This window comes from Triturus cristatus, chromosome 12 (assembly GCF_964204655.1).
Source record: "Triturus cristatus chromosome 12, aTriCri1.1, whole genome shotgun sequence".
Lineage (NCBI taxonomy): Eukaryota > Metazoa > Chordata > Amphibia > Caudata > Salamandridae > Triturus > Triturus cristatus.
The window spans coordinates 427,218,890-427,246,425 of record NC_140595.1 but is presented as its reverse complement, the minus strand read 5'-3'; the positions used below and the strand labels follow the sequence as shown (position 1 = coordinate 427,246,425).

At 47.0% G+C, this 27,536-nt stretch overlaps 1 protein-coding gene across 1 annotated transcript in view; it reads right to left on the bottom strand.

Moving 5' to 3' along the window:
- Positions 1–6,065: 6,065 nt before the first annotated feature.
- The window catches only part of LOC146776058 (cocaine esterase-like), a 605,874-nt gene continuing 584,403 nt past the window's right edge, over positions 6,066–27,536 (bottom strand). Inside the window, exons 13-14 of the mRNA XM_085638256.1 lie at positions 6,472–6,544; positions 6,066–6,377 (exon numbers count right to left, since the gene is read on the bottom strand). Of these exons, the coding sequence (XP_085494382.1) occupies positions 6,191–6,377; positions 6,472–6,544 (260 nt within the window). The 3' untranslated portion in view covers positions 6,066–6,190. The remainder of the gene's footprint in view (positions 6,378–6,471; positions 6,545–27,536) is intronic.

The window sequence follows — 27,536 nt, the reverse complement described above, 5'->3', positions numbered from 1 at the left end:
GTGTTTTCACTGCAAGTGTAGGTAAGGGGAGCAATGTAATTTCTGGAAATTTGCATTTAGTGTGTTACTTGCATTATTCCTGAAACAGCTGTAGTGTTTGCTATTGCAAACATTAATATAAAGCTACAGCAAAAGCAAATAAACAGATAAATAAATCACAATAAACGCAAGAATGTAAATTAGATAACTAAATGTGAGAAAGATGTGCTAGTGTGTACATAAGACATGCATTGTCTGGACTAAAAGTGACATTATATGATGTTAACCCATAAGTCAGTGCTATAAAACAGACCATGGCACCCAAGTGGATTTTTTTGAGTGGCTTTGCACACATGCACAATCTAAATGCAGTCACTCACAGGGAAGAAAGTCAATGGATGAAGTGGGCTGTTTCCATGCTCCATGTAGTATGCTGTGGTAGGGGGGAGCAAAATGTGAATGGTATCACAACAGACCAATGGATGAAGGGTGCAGAGTACCACCAGACCTAAATATCCAGTAGGGAAATACCAGAGATATGAATTTAAAAGAAATTAAGAGAAAACGTGCCCAACAAATAAATTGCATATCAGAAGTCTCTAGGGCATATTTACAAGGGCATTGCACTACCGGAGCGTCACTTTTTCTGATGCTCCAGTGGCACTGTTCCCTGCTCCATATTTGAAAGGCAGTGCTAATCCACTTTGCATGGCTTAACGCCCCCTTGTAAATATGGCCCTCTGCAATGCAGTTTCCTGCGGCAAAAGGGCGTGCAATGGGTGTTGCTGTGGGCGTTCCCATGCAAGACCAATTGCTTTTTAACACTGCCCCAGATTTACAAGGATCCGTAAATTTGCATCAGCAGAAAAAACTAATGCCTTTCAAAAGGAGGGGCGTTAATGTGGTGCAATGAGGAGGAATACTTTTATTTCTCCTCGTTTTTTGCTCTTTCTATGTGTGCTGCATTTTGCAGCACACATAAAAGGAGAAAAACACCATTAATGATTGTTCTTGTGCAGGAAGTTGTCCCTTCCTGCACAACAACATTTCTCCCTGCAACTCAGGCACCCTTGCACTATGGCTCAAAGGTGTCTGCATTGACACATGGCTGCTGTTTTAGCATTGGTGCAGGGGAGAGCACACGGATGCTCCGTATTCTTGTGAATACGGCTCATCGCTCCGTTTTTTAAATGAAGCCACTCGGCTCAGCAGAATTGCTTGCAGTGCCACGATGCTCCATTTCATTGTTAATATACCTCTCTGTTCACGGTTGACTAGTACCTAGGTGCAATTTCAGGCTGACTGCGATGGAACATGAGTGTGATATACCAAGGAGGTTCATTGCGGTCAAAGATTTTACAATAGGCTTTAGTCTTGAAACGGAAGTCCTCTCGAAGCCGGAGAGATGTTGGGCGAGGTTGCATCAAATCCGTTTGCGGGAAAAAACTCACAGCAGGAAATGTTTGTGCCCTGGGAAGTCCTCTTGTTGACCGAATACTTATCACGCCTTCACCTAGTCAAGATTTTTATTTTGGATGTAGCCTTTTTTTGGAACTCAGAATCCTCCAACATGAAAAAGCTGCAGGCTGTATCTGACGATGAGTTCCACAAGTCTGGACACCTTCAAACCGAGGGCCTGATAAAGCGATTGCTGCTGTGAAGAACCTCCAAGCAGGAAAAACATGTTTCTGCAGCTCAACAATGTCGCACCGTGGCTGGGTCAGCACGCGGGGATGGACCTGATCAACTGTGAATATAGGCTATCATTGGTACTTTACGGTTGCTTGCTGCTATTCACTTTAAATCTAATATTCTTCTCTCATTTCCCTTACTGGAATTTTGTCATTTTGGTGTCATTCTATTTACTATATTTGACTCTATTTTTCTAAATTGGCGTGGTATATTTTTTGCTGTGGTTCAGACTGTTTTAACTGTTTTGTTACTTTTAAATACTTTACACGTTTTCTTTAAGCTAAGCCTGTCTGCTGCCTGTTATAGCTATGAGGGGTTGAGCTCAGATTTACATTACTGAAACTTTTGACTGGACCTAACAGGTTAGTAACTTTATTATTTTTGGTGGACTTCCATTAACCCCAATTAATAATCCACTTTCTTACAGGAACCCAATGTGTTGACCCTGGCAGAACACACATTGAAAAGGCAGCAAAGGATGAAATGTTCCTTGTATAATTGTGCCCTGAGATAAAGGCTGAATATTAATGTTCTTATTTTGTGCTAATTTTGTGACAAATAGACTGATTTTGAGACAAGGGCATTATTGCTTTTCTTGCTTGAAAATTCTCTTAACCAGACGAACAGTAGGGGCCAGTTATTCATGTAACAATGTAAGAAATGTGTTTTGTGCCAATCTGGTCGTACCTACAACGACTGCTGAATGTAACTGAAAAATTTATCTTTTTTAATTTAAAGAAAAGTAGGTTAGGAAAATGCACTTTTTACATGTATACTCTTTAGCTGGCAGTAATGAAGGGTTGAATGATGCTGTACAGTATGTTAAATAATTATTTAGGCAGGTGATATGGCTACAACAGCGTATTCGAAGTGTGCTCTAGAACAAATGTGTACATTTTTCTAGAATACGTAATGCTATCCAGAAGAGTTTCCTGAGAAGATTTAAAAGTTAGTTTTAAGTGGGTAATGTAGACATTTAATTATAAACCAAAATAGATTTAAAAGGGCCAAAAATGAATGCATTTTAAAGGAAGGAAACATTTAAGATTTCAGTTTTCACGAAACGTCTGCAAAAAATAGTTAACAGTGGAGGTGAAAACTGTTTCCAAGTTTTGGTGTCAGCATTTAACAGGTGAAAGAAGAGAGTACAACATTTCTTGCATGAACATTACTAAAAGCCAGATTACTTTTATTCGGGGTGCAAAATGAAAATTGCTGTAACTAAAACGTTAGTGGTGATCTTTCAAGATATTTTATATATTTTGCAACATGGTCAGATCACTTTCTGATCCCGGTTACCTTGGAAATTCCTTTGTCTCCCCTAAACCCGAAACCAATCAGCTGGAAATACGGACCTTATTCCATGTTGCCTATGGAGCAATGGAAGCAAGCCCTCATAGACTCCAGACCTATTCTAGATCTAGACCCAACCCTAGCTAATGGAAAGTCCTCTCAGTGGATTGAATCTACCCTCAACCAGGTTATCCCTCTAAATCCCTTCATCAGGCGAGCTAAAGTAAAACCTCACCCTGGCATACTCCTAATCTCCGGAAATTGAAACATATTTCCAAACAGGCTGCAAGGACCTGGAGAAATTACCATGGGGAGACAAGCAAATAGATATATAGAGACTCTATTAGAGGCTATCAGGCTGAAATGAAAAAAGCACAAGCAGCCTATTTTGAGGAAAAAATCATTCATGCTGCCAACTCTCCACGTGAAACTTTTCGTAGTGTAAAAACTCTTCTAGAGCCTTCCTCCTCCTGCCCCCATCTGGAACAGACATCCTCATGGTGTAATGACCTGGCTAGGTTTTTTCACAAGAAAATCCAAGATATCTATGACATGTTTCACCATTGCTCGCCTACTTGAATTCCTAGCCTTAACAATTACCAGGCGCTTCATAATCATATCAGGCTCTTGGAATTCCCTATCTTGACTTTAGACAATCTCACAGAAGTCCTGAATCAAGTTAAATCAAGATCTTCCAATGACCCGGCCCCTTCACGAATTCTAGCCAGAGCTGCGGACTTGATACTCCCCTCTCTGCGTGAATTGGAAAACCTTTCTCTTACTATGTGACATACTCCACTGGCATGGAAACATGTCACGGTAAAAACCCTTCTGAAAAAGCCCAACTTGGATCCGTCAGTTCTAGAAACTTTTCACCCCATCTCCCTCCTCCCAGGGATTAGTAAACTATTACAAAAAAATGCCAATCAGACTCTATCGGAATTCCTTGAAAGTCAACAATTACTGCACTCCACCCAGACTGGATTTCGGCCCCTCCGTGGCACAGAAACTGCTCTTTTGGCAGTGGTTGAGGAATCCAAAAGACTGCTTGATCGGGGAAGTTCAGCAGCTATTATGCTGCACAACCTAAACTCAGCATTCGACACAGTAAACTACAACATTCTTGCACCCAGACTCCTGAGCGCAGGAATATCTGGAAGAGCCCTCTTCTGGCTCAAGTCCTTATGTGAAGACAGGATCTTTCAGGTCTTTGAAGAAGGTTGTGCATCTGAAATCCTCTTCTGAAAATGCAGAGTACCCCAGGGCTCATTCTTGAGCCTGGCTCGGTTTAATGTGTTTATGAAGCCACTTGCAGACTTCGTCTTACCCTATGGGATCCCAATATTCTCATACACAGACAATACACAACTGGTCTTCTCCTTGACTCAATCAAGATTCCCCCCTTCTCTCTAGGGCCCTGCCTCGAGAAGGTGGCTAATTGGATGGAATGCTCCTGTTTCAAACAAAATGGAGACAAAACTGAGCTTATGATCCTAGGCAACAACCCAAACCTGTGTCTGAGCTTGGTTGGCTGAGCTGTTTAGGTAGTCCTCCACCTCCAAAAACAGCCATTAAGAGCCTTGGCATGTGGCTGGTTAAATCTTTCAAGTTTGGCCGGCAGGCAATGAAGCTTACAGCCACTGCATTCTCAGGAATCTCCGAAAAATTATTCCTCTTATCCCTTTTACTGCAAAGAGGTTAGTAGTCCAGGGTCTTATTCTCTACTGCCTGGATTAGGGTAACTCCCTTTACTTGGGAGCCCCAAAGGCTACAACAAGGAAACTCCAGGTGGTACAGAACTGCTGTTCAACATACCCAGGCACCAATCCGCTCGACACGCCCTGGACTCCCTTTACTGGCTCCCTGTGGCTTAGTTTGAAATCCTTTGCATTGCCCACAGGGCACTTTCAAATAAAGGACCACTGATCTCCCATTCCCTGCTCTCCTCCTACACCCGTCGAAGAACCTTGTGATCCTCTAATGCACACCTGGCCAAGATACCCAAAGTCAGAAGGGAAAGATTCTGAGGGCGCTCTGTTTCATATAATGTGGCTAGGCTATGGAACAGCCTCCCCCTCTCGCTACGCTCCATAAATCGGCTACTTTCCTTCTGGGAAATGCTTCAAAACACCTCCCTTCAATTGTGGAAACAAAACATTAAAGCTCTTCTGATGTTTCTGTGCTGCACTATCAGTGCTGGGATGCCCACGGGTAGCCATGCAGAGTACAAGTGCTGTATAGATAGATTTTCTTTGCTAGGGCCATATATCTTTTTACTGTTCCTTTCGAGAGCGGTAGAAGCCTTTCTTAATATATGTTATGCGATTGCTGACTGCCAGCGAAATAAGCGGAAAGGATACTGCCAGCACGGGGCCAAGAATGGGCTGCGGCTCTGGAGGGACCGGACAGTAGGCCTAACAGCGCCACAAAGGCGAGTAAAAAGTAGCTTGGCACCAGTGGCGTAACGAAAGTTGAGGTAGCCCCCCTGCCATGCACACAGAGGGGGCCCCGCTCCGGATTTAATCCGAGCTATTAGCCCGAGTACTGTGCTGAGGGGGCCCCCTGCTGCTCGCCCCCCCCCCCCCCCCGCTCCGCGGGGGATGCGGGGGCCTGTGTTACGCCCTTGCTCGGCACAAGAACACAGCAAGGCACGGCTAACCATAAAGGGGTACACAGACGTGGAGGTGAGGCGATAGAAAATCGGGGAATGGCCTCTGGTTCATGAGTGAAAAGTACTGGAATGTACTTTGTAGAAAGTCAACTACCGCTTCACAAAACATTAAGAGTAGGTACCAGCAAAAAACATTGTAAAATATGCTGCAGTCATGTCGAGGTACCATCATCCACTTGTGTACTGTGAATCTCAGATAGGGCCCCTAGATGTTCAGTCAGAATCGTCCACCACAGTGAAAATTAGATTAGGAATAAGTAGCGTTACCCAGGGATTATTGGCTGCATCCGGTAGTGTTTGATGGCAGATGTTATAATTTTTATCATAAAATGTATACACAATCGTTTGTAATGACAATTGCGCCAAATGCACACAAAAAGTGCTATATTCCGTACCAAAGTCCTTGAAGGAGCAGTCGAAAGCAAATTCATAAAGTTATCTCCTTTATTATGTTTAAGAAATCTTCCCTATTTTCATGAACTTGAACATTTATTTTATTTAAGGGACCCTACTCAACAGGTACATCATTTATTTAAACTGTTTAGATATAGCTATTTACAATTCTGCGTGTTCTTTCTTTTCCTTAGTTACTGCATCAATTCTTTTGGGCAAAATCTCGCTCCAGAATTTTATTCTGTGAGCTTTCAGTTGTTTCTTCATTTTCTGCTGCAAATTTATCTCAAAGTAGTGTTCTGCGCCGTCATAGGCAAACCATTCGGGTAAATCGTTACCATTAGGGTTTCTGTTGAAGACAAAATTAAAATGGCATTAATTCCTCAATTAGGGACAATGACTTCAGAGTGAGAATTTTTAGAAAATGTGCTACGCTGTATTACCCATTTCGTGCAAAGTTGGCCCAATACTTCATCAATGTTCTGCTAAGTTGTTTCTCTTCATCGGTAGCATCGCCTAGAGAGAAACGTTTGTAATGTCAGTGAGGCAGATCTTAGATAATACCTTATTATTCAAATAATCTAGAACATGTGTACAGTTATACGACAACTCAAGCCGAACTAAATTTAGAGGTTTTTGTTAGAAATAGACTCAGGGCCTTATTACGACTTTGGCGGTCTTCCAGCGGTGCCGTCACCATGCTATCCGCTGGAGGACTGCCAACGCCGTGGTGCACCCGCCTGCCAGATTAAGAGTTTAATTCTGGTCAGGCAGGCAGAGCTGCGCCGGTCTCATGGAGGTAGGCGGTTGGGCTCCTAGGAGAGCCTAACATGCCACCATGACAGCGCCTGCAGCATGTTTCTGCACGGTGTGGCATGCATACCACACCGTGCAGGAACAAGGGTGCAATTACAGGGGGAACTGTGCCCCACTGCATTCACTCCCAGGCCCAGGGGCGGCGGGGGGCCCTGTTAGGGCCCCTTAGTTGCCTCTCCGCCATCTTTTTCATGGTGGGCTCACCGCCGTGAAAAGGGCGGTGGACAGGGAACTCAGAAAATGCTCAGTGGTGCCGCAGCAGCACCACCAGCATATTCCTGCTCCTGACCACTGCACGACCGCTGCGGGATCCTGGATCCTCGGCGGGCACTGCGGTCCTGTGGCGCCACACTCGTAACAGCGTGTGTGGGCCTGCAGTGTGGCAGTGGTCGGACCACCACTGCGAGTACGGCATTGCTATAGACCACCGTTCTCGTAATTAGGCGCTTAGTACCAGCAAAAGGCTTTTAAGAAGTAGTCTTTCAGTGATTCTATTGACTGAAGACACAAGGGAGACCCCAATTCATTTGATGCCGCCCTCAAACCTCTATTCGTTTCCAGGAAAGCAAGACATACATAAAACAGAACGGCAATTGATATGCTTGCAGCTACTAAGTCATTGGAACCTATCCTAATCACCCTCCATCAATGGTTCCACCAGTGAATTCATAAACCTGACACTCTTAACCCCTTCGGTGCCCGCCCCTTTCCCCGCCCTGTGCCGGCCGTTACATTAGCGGGCGGGGTTTGTGACGAGCTGGACTCGTCATGGGCACAGCGCCACCGCGGCCCATGACGAGTCCAGCTCGTCACAGGCACCGAAGAGGTTAACTTGTAGTAGGTAACACCAAAGAAACACACGGCCTCAGCTACCCTCTTTTACTAACAATCTAGATCTGACAGCCGTGGATATCATCAGAAGAACACCTTCATCAGTTGCTATGCTGCAGTAACATTGTGCTGTATGCAGAGGTTTATGGGAGCTTGCATGTGGAATAATAATTGTTTATCCCTCCCCCTCCCCCCGAAGAACACGTTTTACTTACATTTTCCTCTTGCTTTGTTCACAGTTGCTAAAAGGGGATGTCGTTCTATTGTGCATTCTATATTTCCTTGTACCAAAGAGTTATCCTGTAGTATTTTCTTTATATTCTTACACATTTCTTACCATAGTTTGGGCATCAGTCTTCTCGTTGTTAGTCAAAGAGCATGCCATTTAAGAGCAGGATAGTGTGCTGCAAAGTTCCCCTCTTGCATGCTGCGTCATGGTTCTGTCCAAGGCATAATGCAAGTAGTCAGCAAGAAGTGGTGGATGTAAATGCGTGACCCAATGAGAACAATGGATTAGCCCCGGTGTAAGAAGTAAAAGGCAAATGATGCAACAAAAAAATACAAATATATATGTGTTTATACCCAAACACACACACATACCTATGTTTATACATATATATTATGAATATATGTGTGTGTGTGTGCGCACATACAGATACGCACACACACACCACATCACAAAAATGTGTGGTAAACGTCCACAATGTAATGCAACGCATTGTAAAGGTAAAGGCGTGGTATTACATGCGTGGTAAAGGCATGTGTGAGAAGTTGGCCTGGCATATGCTGTCTCCTAGTTATAGGGACACCTTGCACCAGTCCAGTTCGACTCTTATTGATGATAGGTTTAAGACAACCTTTAAAGAAAGCTATCCTAGTGGTAGCTGTGGAGAGCAGCCTTCAGGCTAAGTCTTGAAGGAGTGTTAAGCTTATTGTTTTACCATAATAACCTCTTGAATAACCAAATGAAAGAGTAGTCCACACAGGTATATATATAAAATATATGTATTTATTCTAGACAGAATCCCACAGTCTCTTTATGAGGCTAGTGGCAAAGTTACAATTCAAACAAGCATTTATAAACACAATAAATAGCACAGGAATCACAGGGCCCCAGGGGGGGACCAAACCATATATCAAAAAAGTGGTATAAGAACCACGACAATTCTTCAGACAATGCCTAGGGCATTTAGGATCGCTGGACCCTTAAGAATCCACCCCAGGTTATAAGGAAGGGGACCCCTCGGGAGGCGCATGCAGTGGAAATAGCTGCTATTGGGATCTCTATTATAGCCTATGGAGAATGTCGCGGTTGAAATTGCACAGATTAAAGTCACTTCTAGCAGGAGTACAAAGTTAAAACTTTAAACTTAAGCTTTTGAGGAGCCCACTACCACGAGAGTACCGAGGTACCACTGTTACCTGCCCCAGGGAAGCAGGGGTGCATAGGTCATTTTCGATGTCGGGTCGCGGGCTGATTTTCTATAGGAAAATGTTCAAAAGTGCTGCTAGCCTAAAGCATCGATGATGCCGTGAAAATCAAAGATGTGAAGATTGTAGAGAAGAACCTGAAATCAGAGGGTCACGGCAAAGTGACCAGGAGGCTCAAAGCAAAGAGCCCTTCGATGTCTGGTGCTTCAGGTGGGAAGTGGTGTAGCGTGGATCTGCAGCCACGGGCTCCGGGAGGCTTCAAGGAAGGCCAGCTTCTGGAGGGCGACTGTCCCACGTCGGATGACGGTCGCTGCGGTGTTAGTGTCCGGATTGGATCCACTAAGCCTTAGCAACCGCAATCCACGCAAGATGAACAAATCTGCTACAGTACAGACCCACGAGGTCTGGGAGAGGTCTCCTTTGGGGAGACTGTAGAGCAGGCCTGGAGCAACCAGGGGAACTCTTGATTGTTGAAATAGACCTCCGCTGTGGCCCACAAGTCGAGAGACAAGGGACCGCAGGAGGTGGCAATTTGGAGTGCGTAAAAGGGCACCCACGGGCCACCGGAGAGGGCTAGGGCGCTGGTCTTTGGCACAATTGCTGTACAGTGCTTGGCTCGTAAACGGGCCAAAGCACAACTTCCCCACTGGTCAGGGTCGTGTGCTACACAAGAGGTGTCCGGTGTCCTGGGGTATTGGGGATCTCGGTACCCACGCGGTCCACGGTGCCCAAACTCGTTGAGCACACTCACTGGCCTCTGGGATGCGCTGGAAACCCACCTCAAGGGTGCTGGAAGTCGTCAAAGTCCATAGGAGCAGCAAGGTTCCAACCGGGTCACTTGCAGTGTTTCAGGTGCCTGCCAAGCAGGGGGATAACTCCTTTATCCCAAGGGAGATTTCTTCCGTCAGCTGGGCAGCAGCAAGTCGAAGGTCAAGACAGTAAAGTTCAAGATTAATCTGAGGCTCTGGGGCCACGTTATTCACCTTTATCCCCAAGATTAGGGGAGTGTCCAGTGTAGTGTCCACCAATGAGAGGTGAGGCGGGAAAGGGTGGCTACACCCTCTCCCCTTTGTGTGTTTCCCGCCTGGGCGAGGGGCAGGATGCCCCTGAACCGGTTCCAAGCGGTGTATGCAGAATGAGGGCTCTGCAGCTGCCTACGTGCAACTCTGAAAGGACATTTGGTGCACCCACCCTGTTCCAATCCACATTATCCTGTCTGGGGAGATGCTAGCACCTCCCTGCCACAGGAGCCCTATTGTCCAGCTGGCGAGGCTGGGGTTTTCCCCAGCAACAGCCAGCCAGGGTCGTGTAGGTGGCGGGCAGTAGCCATTTTGTGTTACTTGTGCACTTTTAAATTGGTGTCCAAATTCTACCGCTTTTCCCATATCGCCCCTCTAGCAGGGGGGAATCGTACCCTCATGCCCATGGCTGGACTGGGGGTATGATTCCTACATGTTTGACACCAAACACGATATGGTTCTGTGTAGCCATTCTCAAGTTATCGCGTCATCACGATAGACTTATAATGCAGTTAAGAGTATATGGTATGGCTACACTACAAACAACCCAGCAATGATTTTACGAAGGTTGCAGAGAGGCCCTACTCACGTAGGGGTCCCCCCTCACACATACCTCAGCACCCTGCCTTGTAGGATTAGCAAGGCCTGCTATAGGGGTGACCTATGAGAGTATATGTGTTGTAATGGGGTGGGATATAGGGTACCTATATCCCTGTAAGGGGTGCTAGCACCACCTTACCCAGACTACAGTAGTGGTCTGGTGGTGTCAGTTTGTATGGCTGTCCCAGGGTGGCACAATAAGTGCTGCAGCCCTGGTAGGCCTACTGAGGGACCCATGCCCTGGGTACCTAGGGTACCATCTACAAGGGACTGTCAGGGCATCCTCAGCATCCAATTGGGTTGTACCTAGGGTACTTTACATTAGTTTTAGGGAGAAAGCAGATAGGCTGGGGTCCTGGATAGCAGGATCCCAGCCAGACTAGTCAAAAACCACTCAAATACCAGGCAAAAAGTTGGGGGCAACCATTAGTCAGATTCCACCTTCCTACATAACCCCCCCCCCCCCAAACAAAAGGAGATAAGGCTAACCTTGTCCAGATAAGCCTTTATTTCCTGAGTGGCCATATAAGGAAGAACCTGCACTAGTATGGTTGCTCCCTGTCTCATGGTCCACTTGGGAAATCCTACACCAAGGGGTTCTAGAGTTTCTCCAAAGTCTAGGGGAATTACCTGTATTGGTTTTTGGTACAGAGGTGGGCTGGTGGGGTGTCTGAGTCTGGAAGTGAGGCTCTATTTGGGGTGGTCTCAACCTCCTCAGATCACTGGTCACCATGGAAGCCTTTCTGCCCATGACTGTGTCATATCTGGCCCTAAGGGTCAACTTCTGGCTGCCTACAGCTGGGGGTTGGATCCCTTTGGTTGGAATAGTGGAGGGCACTGGAAGGTTCGGGGCAACTATGCCCCAGGATTCCCTGTGCTCAACATCATCCATTTGAGGGGTACCTATACCTAGGGGTAAGGGGGATCCCTCAGTTTGTAGAGGAATATTCACCTGGCTAAAACTATTCTGCTGGGTGTCCCTAATCTGCTGATGAGGGGGTTCCTCTGGACAGGGGCCCATTAAGGGTCCACTGACCTCCCTGACCTCTGCAGCCCTGGGCTGACTGAGGCAGGGTAGAGAGGGGCAGGATACCTGCTCCAGACTGGGTACCACCTTGGAAGGATCCCCTGCCATCAGAGAGGTGGCCAGGCCAGGCCTGTCCACTTCTGGGGCAGTTACTTCACAAGGGGCAGGATCAGTTCCCTGAAAAACATGACCCTTACCTTTAGTCTGGTGGGGGAGGGCTGTTCCTCACCCCCTATGCTCTCTGTTTGGGTGGAGTGATCCATAGTTTCAGGCTTCACTCCCTTTATTTTCTCCTGGGGTGGAGGTGAGGCCCTCAGGGTCTCATCCACTCTCTCAGGGATTCCTACCATTGTCAAATAGGCCTTGTGATCTACCTCAGCCCAGGCTGAGATTTCCAGATCATTCCCCAGTAGACAATCTACAGGCAAGGTTGGGGACACTGCCACTCTCTTTGGGCCAGTGACCCCTCCCCAGCTGAGATTTACTACTGCCATGGGATGGTCTGTCCTAACTCCATCAACGTTGGTCACCTGGTAGCTAAACCCAGGTAAAAGCTGTTCCTGGGGCACTAGTCTCTTGGTCACCATGGTGACACTAGCCCCTGTGTCCTTGTAGGCCACAGCCTTCTGACCATTGATCATGGGCTCTTGTCTGTACCTGCCCAGGATACTGGGACTCATGGTAAAGTTGGCAAACCCCATGCCACCATCACAGACTAGAGTTGCTTGTGTAGGGGACCCGGTTAGGCCAGAGTCCACCTGAGTTCCCCAAGAAAACCCAACTAAGTTTTTGGGTGCACTCCCACCACCTGGGGGATTACTACTAGTAGCAACAGGAGGTGTTGGAGCTGCAATGGGAGGAACATTTTCTTTATTGCCATTCTTTGGACAACTGGAGTCAGTTTTCCAGTGGCCAGTTGCTTACACACATGGCAATAGGGTTTCTTGTTAGAAGAAAAAAGGATTTTGGGACCCACCCCCAGCACTGGGTTTTTGGGGCCCTTCAGAGGACTTTTCTGTTTTATTATCCCCACCTTTCTCTTTGGGCTTGGTAGAATCTTTCTTCTGGTCACCACCTTGGTTCTTGGGCCTGATCCTGGTTCTGACCCATTTGTCTGCCTTCTTTCCCAATTCTTGGGGAGAGGTCAGATCAGAGTCCACCAGGTGCTGGTGTAAGAGTTGTTTTTGACAATTATTAAGAATCTGCTCCCTCATGATGAGATTATACAATCCTTGATAAATATTTACTTTACTGCCATTTAACCAACCTTCCAATGCCTTGGTAGCACAATCCACAAAGTCTACCCAATCCTGATCCTGTGCTTTTTGGGTGTCTCTGAACTTAAGTCTGTATTGATCAGTGGCTAAGCCAAACCCATCTATTAAAGCATCTCTCAAGATATAATAATCATCTTCATCCTCTTCTTTTACAGAGAGGAGCTTGTCTCTACCTTTGTCTGCAAAGGAGAGCCACTTGTACTTTACAGGCCCTCTCAAGAGCAGAGATCCATTTGTGGATATCATCCCCTGTCTTATAGGGGGGCACAATCTTGTGGAGGTTCCTATTTTCAGGGACTTTCTCTCTAACTCTAGGGGTTTCATTACTGCCACCAGGGGTCTCTAGACCCCACTTTCTTGAAGCTTTCTGAAGCTCCAGGGACTCCCTGTCCAATGCTAACTGTTCTCTCCTGAGCTGTAGCTTTGCCTGCTCAAACTGGAGCAATCTGCATTTCCTCTCTTGGGAGGATTCTCTCCTCTGAGGAGAGGCAGAGGTCCTTTTGGATCTCCTAGAATGGTTGGACCCCACTGAGGGGGATCTGTTCCTTCTACTTGGATCCACCACTCTCCCTTTAGGGGTGGAGAGAGTGCCTTTTGGGCCATCACCTCCATGTTGTGAGTGGTCTGGTTCTTCCAGGTCAGGATCTTCATCCTCTTCCTGGTCCTCATCAGAGTCCTCTCTTGGAGGGTCCTCTTCTGATGGATGCCCACCCAACCTGTCTACCCCACCAGACCCTAAAGTCTGCATAAAGTCTGCTATGAGCAGGATTTCCCTGAGACGTTGGGTATTGGCACCTTTGTTTGTCTTAAGTTTCCTAAGGGTGCACATCTCCCTAAGATCAGCAAAGGAGAGATGATCATACTTGTCGACTGGGACCCTTTGGGGTCCTTCCAGAGCCTTAGGGGCACCTGAACCTAAAGATATTTCTAGTGTAGTGATAGTGGTGTATCTACCTACACTAAGTGTGGCCTACTGAACCCTTTCTTGAGTTGTAGTCAAGGTGTGCTAAACCCTCTACACACAACTCCTAAGTTCAGTAGAACTTATTGTATTCTAAGCTTGAATTTATATGTACCTTTGGTACCTAGTGGCGTTCACTTTAGAAATTCAATTTGTTATCTGGTAAAACAATGGCAAGTTTGAATCCAACCGCTGCAAACCAATGTGAGAAGTTGGCCTGGTATATGCTGTCTCCTAGTTATAGGGACACCTTGCACCAGTCCAATTCGACTCTTATTGATGATAGGTTTAAGACAACCTTTAAAGAAAGCTATCCTAGTGGTAGCTGTGGAGAGCAGCCTTCAGGCTAAGTTTTGAAGGAGTGTTAAGCTTATTGTTTTACCATAATAACCTCTTGAATAACCAAATGAAAGAGTAGTCCACACAGGTATATATATAAAATATATGTATTTATTCTAGACAGAATCCCACAGTCTCTTTATGAGGCTAGTGGCAAAGTTACAATTCAAACAAGCATTTATAAACACAATAAATAGCACAGGAATCACAGGGCCCCGGGGGGGACCAAACCATATATCAAAAAAGTAGTATAAGAACCACGACAATTCTTCAGACAATGCCTAGGGCATTTAGGATCGCTGGCCCCTTAAGAATCCACCCCAGGTTATGAGGAAGGGGACCCACGGGAGGCGCGTGCAGTGGAAATAGCTGCTATCGGGATCTCTATTATAGCCTATGGAGAATGTCGTGGTTGAAATTACACAGATTAAAGTCACTTCTAGCAGGAGTACAAAGTTAAAACTTTAGACTTAAGCTTTTGAGGAGCCCACTACCACGAGAGTACCGAGGTACCACTGTTACCTGCCCCAGGGAAGCCGGGTGCATAGGTCGTTTTCGATGTCGGGTCGCGGGCTGATTTTCTATAGGAAAATGTTCAAAAGTGCTGCTAGCCAAAAGTGTCGATGATGCTGTGAAGAACAAAGATGTGAAGATTGTAGAGAAGAACCTGAAAGCAGAGGGGACAGAGTCTGGGTCACGGCAAAGTGATCAGGAGGCTCAAAGCAAAGAGCCCTTCGATGTTGGGTGCTTCAGGTGGGAAGTGGTGTAGCTTGGATCTGCAGCCACGGGCTCCGGGAGGCTTCAAGGAAGGCCAGCTTCTGAAGGGCGACTGTCCCACGTCGGATGACGGTTGCTGCGGTGTTAGTGTCCGGATTGGATCCACTAAGCCTTAGCAACCGCAACCCACGCAAGATGAACAAATCTGCTACAGTACAGACCCACGAGGTCTGGGAGAGGTCTCCTTTGGGGAGACTGTGGAGCAGTCCTGGAGCAACCAGGGGAACTCTTGATTGTTGAAATAGACCTCTGCTGGGGCCCACAAGTTGAGAGACAAGGGACCGCGGGAGGTGGCAATTTGGAGTGCGTAAAAGGGCACCCACGAGCCACCGGAGGGGGCTAGGGCGCTGGTCTTTGGCACAATTGCTGTAGAATGCTTGGCTCGTAAACGGGCCAAAGCACAACTTCCCCACTGGTCAGGGTCATGTGCTACGCAAGAGGTGGCTGGTGTCCTGGGGTATTGGGGATCTCGGCACCCACGCGGTCCATGGTGCCCAAACTCGTTGAGCACACTCACTGGCCTCTTAGATGCGCTGGAAACCCACCTCAAGGGTGCTGGAAGTCATCGAAGTCCGTAGGAGCAGCGAGGTTCCAACCGGGTCACTTGCAGTGTTTCAGGTGCCTGCCAAGCAGGGGGATAACTCCTTTATCCCAAGGGAGATTTCTTCCGTCAGCTGGGCAGCAGCAAGTTGAAGGTCAAGACTGTAAAGTTCAAGATTAATCTGAGGCTCTGGGGCCACGTTATTCACCTTTATCCCCAAGATTAGGAGAGTGTCCAGAGTAGTGTCCACCAATGAGAGGTGAGGTGGGAAAGGGTGGCTACACCCTCTCCCCTTTGTGTGTTTCCCGCCTGGGCGAGGGGCACGATGCCCCTGAACCGGTTCCAAGCCGTGTATGCAGAATGAGGGCTCTGCAGCTGCCTACGTGCAACTCTGAAAGGACATTTGGTGCACCCACCCTGTTCCAATCCACATTATCCTGTCTGGGGAGATGCTAGCACCTCCCTGCCACAGGAACCCTATTGTTCAGCTGGCGATGCTGCGGTTTTCCCCAGCAACAGCCAGCCAGGGTCGTGTAGGTGGCGGGCAGTAGCCATTTTGTGTTACTTGTGCACTTTTAAATTGGTGTCCAAATTCTACCGCTTTTCCCATATCGCCCCTCTAGCAGGGGGGAATCGTACCCTCATGCCCATGGCTGGACTGGGGGTATGATTCCTACATGTTTGACACCAAACACGATATGGTTCTGTGTAGCCATTCTCAAGTTATCGCAATAGACTTATAATGCGGTTGAGAGTATATGGTATGGCTACGCTACAAACAACCCAGCAATGATTTTACGAAGGTTGCAGAGAGGCCCTACTCACGTAGGGGTCCCCCCTCACACATACCTCAGCACCCTGCCTTGGGGAACAACCTTTACAACGCAACTTTTACAACGCACTGCCATTACAACGAAACTGTTACAACGCAAGTGGATTTACAACGCATGCCATTACAACGCAAGTCTTTACATCGACTTGCGCTAGATGGCGTGCTAATATTACAAATAGTGTAGTTTACTATCCCAACACCTTCCCTACTGTTAAGTGGACTGGAGTTGGAATAGTAAATTACACTTTTCTAATGTTAGCACGCCATCTAGCGCAAGTCGATGTAAAGAGTTGCGTTGTAATGGCATGCGTTGTAAATCCAATTGCGTTGTAACAGTTTCGTTGTAACAGCACGCGTTGTAACAGCACGCGTTGTAACGTCATACATCCCCCTGCCTTGTAGGATTAGCAAGGCCTGCTATAGGGGTGACCTATGAGAGTATATGTTTTGTAATGGGGTGGGATATAGGGTACCTATATCCCTGTAAGGGGTGCTAGCACCACCTTACCCAGACTACAGTAGTGGTCTGGTGGTGTCAGTTTGTATGGCTGTCCCAGGGTGGCACAATAAGTGCTGCAGCCCTGGTAGGCCTACTGAGGGACCCATGCCCTGGGTATCTAGGGTACCATCTACAAGGGACTGGCAGGGCATCCTCAGCATCTAATTGGGTTGTACCTAGGGTACTTCACATTAGTTTTAGGGAGAAAGCAGATAGGCTGGGGTCCTGGATAGCAGGATCCCAGCCAGACTAGTCAAAAACCACTCAGATACCAGGCAAAAAGTTGGGGGCAACCATTAGTCAGATTCCACCTTCCTACAGCATGCATGATAGTGACATACATCCTTCAAGAAGCCATGCATGGGGAAGCTTGGTGAAGTCAGTGGCGCACATATATGAAACTTTTAGTTAAGAAAACATTGTAGGCCGGTGTAGCAGGCAGCATGGCAGGTGAGTGAGAGCTGTCCAAATCCTGAATCATTTAATAGCCCCATCAGGATAGTCTCCCACTATAAACAACAAGCCATACAGGTTGATAGAGATACAGGCAATCGTTATGCTGCCAAGTTAATGATGTACTGTGGGTTAATCCTTAACGTGGGAAAGTTTGGTTTCATGGGAGAAACTTGTTGACCAGGTGAAGGCTCTTAAGGTTCAAATCTGCTTCTATTTGGGTTTAATTTCTGCCACTACTCTGCAATAATTCTATTTGCACTTATGGAGAGGTCTTCTACTGACCGCTGATAGAAAGTTCAGCCTACCCACAATTGTGGGAGCCAGTTTCTTTTATATGAGGGGATCTATATGTGAATAAGCCAGGTGAATTGTTAGCTCCATCAGTGTGTTAACTTGCCTTTTCTGTCTAGTGTGATGCCATGGTGTTTGTCTCCTGAATTAGCATTTTAGTTGCAGTGTGGATCAAGTGGTACTCTTGAGGGTATGAAAAATCAAGAGCGTAGGTTGTGTAAATGTCAGAAGGAGATCGATGGATAGCTTCTGCTGATGGTTTGTGGATCAAAATTACCTGATTATTGAAAGAGGTCCTGTACCGCGGGAACCGCTTCCATTTCTTAGTTAAAAAAGAAGCAAGGATTGTAGTGTTAATTGTAGGAAGGATTTCCCTTATTCAAATAGGCTATAAGTCTGAACTACCCCCTGGCCCTCACTCAATTGGCCACAAAGATTAATTCCTCAAATGAATGCACTGTCAAGAGAACAAATAACTCTGGTGATGGCATGCCAGTCTACTAAAAAAAAACTAATCATTAGACTTTTACTAGTGCAAAACAAGTATCTGGGATGTGCCTGCCCTTACAGTAACATAACCATATCATTCCAGGCTTGAAGGCACTCCACTGGTTTGCAGTGGAATCCAGAATAACTTTTCATTTAACATAATTTTTAGGTCTAGCCCTGAGCCAGCACGCAAGCCCTGCTCTGGGGTTGATCTGTGGTACTGGAGTACGGGGGAGAAGCCATGCCCAGTCCCCCGCCCACTTTTTCATTGGCTTGTGTCTTTGTCCTTTGTAAATGCTGCCTTCCGATTGTATTGTAGGCTGTTAGTCCCACCTTATGACTGCCATGTCATCATTTGTATCCTTCTATGGTTACTGGCCCCTTTACTTTTGAGGGTTGCATGAGCACTCTTTTCTTCCCTGCCTTCTCCCACCCTCCCACTGTCCATGCCTTCTCTCCAGGAGCACATCCTAATCTGTTGACAGGATCCATTCCACGTTTTGCGAGGAGCAGAGGAGGAGCACAGAGCACAGAGCACAGAGTTGAGAGCGGCTGTGAGCAGGCAGGCCGGCCGTGAACGTTGTAACGCCACCGTGACGCCGCCGAGCCGCAACCAGCCACAACCACCGCAACCAACGCAACCACTGAGACAGGAGGCAGGAGACGGGGACTGAAGCCCCCCTCGCCAGTGGCAGCGGCAGAGGCACCTGATCCTCAGTGCAGAGCGGTGCTTAAGGCGGTGGGAACAGCGGTGCTTTACGCGGTAGTAACCGCATATTGGTAAAGTTAAACGTGGCGCTTACCGGCGTATATTGGAATTTTTCCCATTCGATCCTCCTATCCGGACTGCTGTTGTTGGAAGAGGGGAGGAGCTACGAGCTACGAAGAAAGTTTCTGTTGAGCTGGTCGCTGTGGGAATGCTGTGAAGATCCCAGACGCCAGAAAAGGGGAAAAAAAAAGCGAGCCGACCCGAGCCCAGCCGACCCGAGCCCGAGTTCAATTGGGTACTGGAAAGGGTCTCACTCAGGGCTCGGGTTCTCTTGGCACCGGCACATCTCATCTCATTTGCGGCAGCGGCAGCAGGCTGTTACCCCGCCCGCCAAACTTCCGCAGCGGCGCAGCGGCAGCTTGCCCTGTAATTTACGTCAGCTCCACTGCAAGTCCAAGGATTTTGACCTTTCGGCTTTCCTTCTGGCTTTCCTCGTCTGCCACTCGTTTGCGCTGTGAGGAAGCTGCGAGGAAGCAGGCGGAATAGGCAAAGGGGCAGCGGAGGCGGAAGTAAGAAGAAAGGGGGAACTTGTCCTCTGCCTTTTGCCTTTTTTGCCTTTTGCCTTTTGCCTTTGTTTCTTGTTTTTTGTTTTTTGCACGTTATACTGAAAGGAGCTTAGAATCAGGCTGCTGAAAGGAGATCTTGTGCAGATCAGGCTTGGGCTTGGGCTTGGGCTACTGCGGTACTGAATTCGGGCTCCATTGCAGTCTCGTTAAAAAAACTAAATGGAAAACTTACCAGCCCATCTCTTCTCCCCTTGGTACAAGTTATACGTTCCAAACTCTTGCCTACCATTACTTATGGCAGCGAAGTTCAAAGAGGAAGAGATGCAGGAATTCTAGACAAAACTGTGACATCAGTATATAGGATTATCTTCGGCCTACCCAAATATACCTCCCCGCTCAACTGAGGCTAGAGTTTGGTGGCCAGAAACAGGCACTTGCGAGACAGGGGGCATACATAACTACGTGGGACAAAATCAGGAAGGCAAACAAGGGTCCCTGAATAGCCTTCTATGGTTAGAACTACAGCGGAACCCAGCATCGCAAGCTGCCATCTATTTGGCCAAAAGCCTGGTGAATCTAGGCTTAAAGGAGCGGTGGAATACTCCCACCAACCATACTACAGTCAAAAGACTGGTAAAGAAAACAACAAAATACCTTTCATGGATAGAAGACAAGGAGTCAGTTGCCAGGAGGTCACATGGGTGGTTTGTCTTAAACTCTTACTCCAATCAAGGCCAACAGAGCTACCTCAATCTGGGTTACTCAAGATTTATAAAAACTGAAGTTTTTAAAACTCAGAATGGGCCTGATACCTTGCAGATCTCATTTTCCGCACTGGCAGAGGGACAAAGGGGGCTACCTATGTCGTCTGTGTGGCAAGGCAACTGAGGACATGCCACACCTTTTTTCGTGTTCCTGTGACAAATTGTTAGAGGAAAGAAAACGTTTGCTGAAATTACTGTTTAATCAACGAGGAATATGCACACGAAGGAATGCCGTGCTTGCCTGCTTCTCCCCCGACGTTTTGCAGCTAAACTGCAACTTGGTGAAGTTTATGAAGGAGGTGGAGAAAAGGAACTTGCTTTTAACTTAGTTTGTAGCTACTTGTTTAGTATGAACTATATCCAACACACTGTTTACTATTATCATAATTATTACAGTGATGGAAATGGGTTACTGAAGTATTTAACTTGGAAGTTTTAAAAAAAAAGAAAAAAAAAAGGGGGGGGAATTTTATCATTTTAGATTGACTATCAAGTTTATGATGGAAATTGTACAGTATGTTCATGTCTTCTTTTTCCCTTTTTAAATGTGGAAATTGCATTGGTTTTTATTAACTCTGCAAATAAAATGTATTACTATTACTATTACTATTACTATTCTCTCCACCCCCCGTTTTTCATGCCTTCTCACCGCCCCTTTAGACCCCTCCTTCCCTCGCTTCCACTTTGCAATAGTGGGAGTTCCCAGCCTGCCGCAGGGGACCTTCCTAACTTCGCTGGTGAGAGAAGAGCCCTTACCTCAGCCAACACGTGTGGGCATGAGTCTTTCTGAACCCCGCCCCCTCTCGTAGAGCAACCTCCCCTACTACTGCAGCCCACCGCTTCCCACAACTGCCCAGGGCTCACACACTCCCTGCTCCAGCCAGTGGCAGTGGGATCCCACCAGAAGAATGGGCTCCCACACTGAAGCCATGGAGCTGAACGGCAGGCACACGGGGCGAGAGGACTTGGACCCGCCGGAGGAGGAAGAGGTATGGGGATAATGGGAGCGAGAGCCGGGGGAAGGTGGTGGACGAGATCCAGTGCATGGTGAGGCCGGAGCCAGGGCGTGGGAAGAGGCATTTATTTAGATAGCTAATCTCCCTTTAGACATCTGATCGCATTCCTAAAGTATCTTCTTTGTTTGCAAAAACTGACCATTTGCCTGTGAGAGATCAGCTCCTCACACACACTTGTGGGTAGATATTGGCACACCGGCAGCGAGAAAGAAAGCGCTGGCTTGAAGCTATAATGAAATTCGCAGTTGAAGCGCCCCCTCGCAGACAGATTCCGGGAGGAGGATGATCTGTGTGATGATGAGCCTGCTAGACAGTCTATACACAGAGACGTTTTAATGCATGGGCAAAGGGGGCTCTGGCCCAGGGCCCCAGCCTTTCAGGGGGCCCCCTGACAGTCAGATCCATTCTCCAGAGTTTTGCCCTAATGACCTTGAATATTTCCTAAACAGTTTGTTTTAAATTCTGTTTTCATTTCATTTATTTCTTATGTACCTGATGTGTGAGAGTCTAGTACAGCCATTTTGCAGAGACATTTTGTGTTTATGTTTCATGCAATATACATAAAAAATGTTTATTTTTGATCAAAACAAGGCCTAACATATAAGAAATGGGAGGGCAACACAGAGATTATTTGCAGTAATATTGGTGAGCTGCTGCTGTGTTACAATATTGAAAGCACACATAACTATCCCTGAATATTAAATGTAAACACATTCAGGGCCTTATTTATGAGAAGTGATGCATCGCTGTTTGAAAACAGGGATGCGTCACTTCTTAGTGCGCCCTCCTTGCGACATGATGGATGTGTCATATTTGCTGTATGACGCATCATGTCGCAAGGAGTTACAGATACGTCAGTATTTCTGACGTATCTGTATGCGCAAAAGGGATGCATTGCTGGGGTGTGTCTGAAAATAGACGCAACTCCAGCAATGTGTCCTTTCACATGGGGCAAGCCCCATGTGAAAGGGCCTGCATCAGTCTTATGCCTGCTGTGTGGCAGGTGTAAGATATTGACGCAATGGCGTCCTAGAAGTGGCGCACTGAGTTCTCATAGATTTCAATGCGCCACTTCTACGAGGCATTTTGCGGGGCAACACCCACCCTGCATACATTATGCCTGGCGCAGGTATAATGCGGTGCAGGGGTTTACAAAGTGAAGCATCTGCCTAGATGCGTCACTTTGTAAATAGGGCGTAACATTGCACATATTTTACGCTGCCGGTGCGTCACAAAAAGTGACGCACAAGCTGCATAAAAGGGAAGCAAGGCCTCATAAATAAGGCGCTTAGAATTTGGACGAGTGTTCCTTTGCACTGTCAGGGACCTAAAGAAATGAAATTGTGTATTTCATAAAGCACGCAGCTACTCAGACTAGAGTGTCCTGGCGCATGACAGTGGGAGGAAAACATGCGTAAAAGACCCATCAGTTATCAAAAGGCCAGGTTTTAAAGTTCTTTCATGAAAGAGAGTAGGTCTGTGGTTAGTCTCAGAGACTCAGGGAGGTTATTCCACAATTTTGGGCCTAGAAAGCCGTGGGATCTGCCTCCAATGCGGGCACTGCATATTTTAGGCATGATGGCCAGGTTCGCATTGGAAGAATTTAGGGGTCTAGATGTTGTGTAGCGATTAACGCGCTTATTTATGTAGCCGGCTCCTAAGCCATGGAAAGCTTTAAAGTAGATGGTCATCGCTTTGAAGTCGATCCGTTCTTTTATGCGGAGAGACTTAAGAATAGGGGTCATACTAGATCTGGGTTTAGGTCTCAGGATGGCTCTGGCCGCCGCGTATTGTACCACTTGTAGGCGCTGGATAAGGGATTTGGGAAGACAGAGGTACAAGCTGTTGACATAGTCAAGCTTTGATGTCACCAGAGTCTGCACCACGATCTTTCTGCTCTCAAGCGGTAACAGTGACAGGAGTTTTTTTTAGCATCCAGAGTATGCCAAAGCAAGTGCCATTTAGATTTTGAATTTGAAAGCACATGGAGAGTGTCTTGTCTATGACAATTCCTACGTTTTTGACTTTCTCCTTTTCAGCGGGCGGGGGCGGCAGATCTTTTGGCCACCAAGCGCTCCAGTCAGGCGTTTATGGATTACCAAAGAAAACAACTTCAGTTTTGTCAGGATTGCACTTCAGCTGATTGATCTAAACCAGTTAAAAACCTTTGTGAGGCAAGACCTAATCATTGCCTCGTCAAAGTCGGTTCCTTTTTCACACGTAAAAATCAGCTGAGTGTCATCAGCATAGGAAACAATTTTGGCGCCCTCTTCCTCTACCAGAAATGCAAGGGGGATAGATATATATTAAAAAGGGTAGGACTGAGAATGGAGCCCTGAGGGACACCTACATTCATGGCCGGAACTGGTGATGAGAAAGGGGGGAGCCAGATGTCCTGAGATCTATTTGCCAAGAAGGATGACATCCATGTTAAGGCGGTCCCCCCCCAGACCGATGTTAGCAAGTCTCTCCAGGAGCCTCTCATGTGGGACCATATCGAAGGCCGCCGACGTATCGAGCAGTATCAGAACAGTCTTGTCTCCCTGGTCCAGCTTACCCTTGAGAAATTCAGTCACTTCCAGCAGAGCGGACTCCGTACTGTAGTTAGCCCTAAAACCGGATTGGGACTCATGAAGGAGCTTCCCATCTTCAATGTGTTTTTGGAGGGCCTTGTTTACATGCTTCTCTAGTACTCTGGAGAGGGTCGGAAGAAGGGAGATTGGCCTGTAGTTGGCAGGGTCCGTCGGTTTGGCGTTAACCTTTTTTATCAGTTGAAGAATCTTAGCATTCTTCCATATTTCTGCATGTTGCCTGAGGAGAGAGAAGCATTAAAGAGCTGGTTTACTGTGGGGTTTATGGTGGGAGCTAATAGGTTCAAGATATTCCCTGGACATGGGTCAGTAGGAGAGCCAGACTTAATGCTTTGGAGAGGGGTCAGTGACTCTTCAAGCTGAAACTCAGGGAAAGCTAGTAAAGATGGAGGATCCAAGAAATTTGCTATTAGAACTAAGGTAGAAGGTCAGTTCTTCCTCTGAGATGTTAGTGAAGGCTTGTTGGATCATGGAGATCTTTTTGTGGAAGAATTCAACTATTTACTTAGACCATTCTTCAGTGCATGGCCCTTCCTTTGTGCCGGCTTTCAGGACAGTAAAGGATTTAACTATGCTGAAGATTTCCTTACTCCTATTTTGGGCATTTTCTATCTTGGTTTGAAAGAGGTTTTTCTTGGATGCCTTCACGAGAATGTAATGAGCTTTTAAGGTGTCTTTATACACCTTCCTGTCCTCAGGTAGATAGGATTTACGCCATTTCCGTTCAATTGTTCCACAATTTCTGTTGCGAGATCTAAGGGAATCGTTAAACCATGGAGCTGGTGGGGCTGACCTCTTTGAGGAGCAGCAAACAACAAGTACCACTGCATCAATGTTCGTTCGGAGCCATGAATCTATTGAGAGGGCGTCCGAGTCGGGGCAGCCAGACAGCTCTGGTGAGGAACGACCGAGGGCGTCTGTGAACATCGGGATGGATATTTTTTGGAACGTCCTGTAATTAGAGACCCTCTGCCCTGTGTTAGCTCAAGGGGCTGTGGCAGAGTTGGGAATGATGAATTTTAATAGGAGGTGGTCAGACCAGGTAATGGGAAGAGGTAGGCTTACTGATATGTCAAAGTTGTGAACGATTTGGTCTAGGGTATGGCCCTTCTCATGGGCGGCCAAAGAAACAGATGGAAACATGTTGCAGGCCTGCAGCACCTCCAACAAGGAAATTGTTTGAGGGTCTTTTCCATTGTCCATATGTATATTGAAATATCCCAGAATGAGGCAGTTGTTGTATTTTAAGGCCAGGGAGGTGGTGGCTGTATTAAGCGTAGTAATAACATTTCCAATAGCACTGGGAGGTCTGTAAATCAGAAATCCAGCTATGCTATGATGGGGGGATAAGGTACAGCAGAAGCCTTAGCAGTCTAGTTTTTTATTGTAAATCATGGCAGCACCTCCCTCCTTCCCATTCGATCGGTCCCTCCTAAGAATGTTGTAACCCGTAGGGATGGCCGAGGTGATAGTAGGGTTGGAGGCTTCAGACAGCCAGGACTCAGTGAGAAATAAAAGATCAGACTGTTAGTCTAAAAGTAGGCCATATATGTATGGTTCGTGCTTTTGTATAGAGCGACAATTTAAAAGGGTGGCCTTTAAGTCCTCTGTTTTCTTATTGTTTTTACACTTATTGTTGCGTGGGAGGATATTGGGTGAGAGTTTCCTGGGCTGGAGGAGAGTCCAGTTGCACTTATTGCATCGAAAGTCTACCTCCAACCTCGGATCAGCGGCTGTACAGTGACATAATGGTAGCCGCCTAAGGCTAAGCAGTTTTTCCCTATTGCAATATAGTGGAAGAAACTCATCGGAGGGGAACTGGGCAGCATGGCCGGCGCCGAACGCCTCCGGGCGCAGACAGGCTTACCTTTGGTGCCAGCGACGCACCCGCTGGGCACGTCGACTTAGCACGTCCGTTTGCATCGGGAATATATAGGCTAATGCCTATGATGCAAACTGGATCGCCAACGCAGCTGAGGAAGCGGAAACTGCATAGGCATAAGTGAGGAGCCCAATAGTAGCCCCAGCCCTCCGCACAATCAGCGTATCAGCCGCGGCGGACCAGGACTGGAGGAAAAGCGAGATGCGAATCGAAGCAGCTAAGGAGGTGCAGGCAAGCAGAATCAAGTAAAGTGCAAGTGCGCATAGGTAGGAGAAATTGTTAAAAAGCACAGAGTAATTCAGCCAGACTTATACAATTTCAAAAGTAATAAAAACCTAGTAGCAAGGCAGGAAACACTAAATCCTACAGCTATCAGCTGCGCGCATCCGTTTGCATCAGGAATATATAGGCTGATGCCTATGATACAAACTGGATCGCTAGCACAGCTGAGGAAGTGGAAACTGCGTGGGCGGAAGTGAGTAGCCCGATAGTAGCCCCAGCCCTCCACACAATCGGCGTATCAGCAGCAGCGGACCAGGACTGGAGGAAAACCGAAATGCGAATCGGAGCAGCTAAGTAGGTGTTGGCAAGCAGAATGAAGTAAAGTGCAAGGGCGCATAGGTAGGAGAAATTGTTAAAAAGCACTGAGTAATTCAGCCACACATATACAATTTAAAAAGTATTAAAAACGTAGTAGCAGGGCAGGAAACCCTGAATCCTACACCTGTAAGCTGCACGTGTCCATTTACATCGGGAATATATAGGCTAATGCCTATGATGCATACTGGATCGCTAGCGCAGCTGAGGAAGCGGAAACTGCGTGGGAAACAGGGGCTCAAATTAGATCATAAATTCAAAGGTGTCCTGAATAGGGGCCCTCAAAATATGTTTGGCCCAGGGCCCCCCAAATCCTTAAGATGTCCCTATCTATACACACAGCCGGTGCTCTGTACATTTGTCACTGTGCTGCCAGTAAGTAAACTGCACCCTCTCCGAGACGCCTGCATGAGCACCATCACACAAGTGGCAGCGGGCCCTCTGTGCCCAGCGGGAAAGACCATCTTTGGCTCGCCGTACAATGGCTGTTATTGTCTCAGCCTTGCTGTGTTTTCATTTTTGCGGGTGTGCATGGCAGAAGTCTGCACCTGACAACACCAGTGTTTGCCATAGATGTCTGGTATCCACTCAGCGCGCACGGCCTGCCGGGCATCTATTTTCTTATTTTCTCATAAGTTAGAGCATGAGGCACCCACCATGTCACGTTCCTGGCTTTGGATTTGTGCACACATCCATCTCCCCTCACATTCACTCCTTTAAACTTGTTTGGCTTGTCTGCTGTGGCAGTGAGTGCATGAAATAAGGGAATACATCCTGCTCCGTTAACTTTGTCCCGGTGTAACTTGAAAACACTGGAACACATTCAGCAGCAACCGCACAAAGTATGGGTTCACACTAGCAACCTACAGTGGATGAGAGAGGTTTCTTATTTCATTTTGAGTTGGCTACAACGCAAATGCCTCACTTAAATGGCCAGCTGTAATCCTCTTGTTCCTTTAGGCTATGAGGTAGCTAGTGCATTGAGCCTTGATGCCAATGTCTGGGAGCAAAGCAAAAAGATACTCAACTTTCTGTCTCTTCACAAGTGCTTAAGAGACAAAATATGATTGGGAATCACATTTTTGACTTTTCCAACCCCTCCGTATAGATGTAAGAGGACATGCGCTGCTGCGCGGCATGCAGTAGTGGAGCATGGCTTTGAAGCCCCGCCCACTCTCCGCCCATATCTTTAACTGG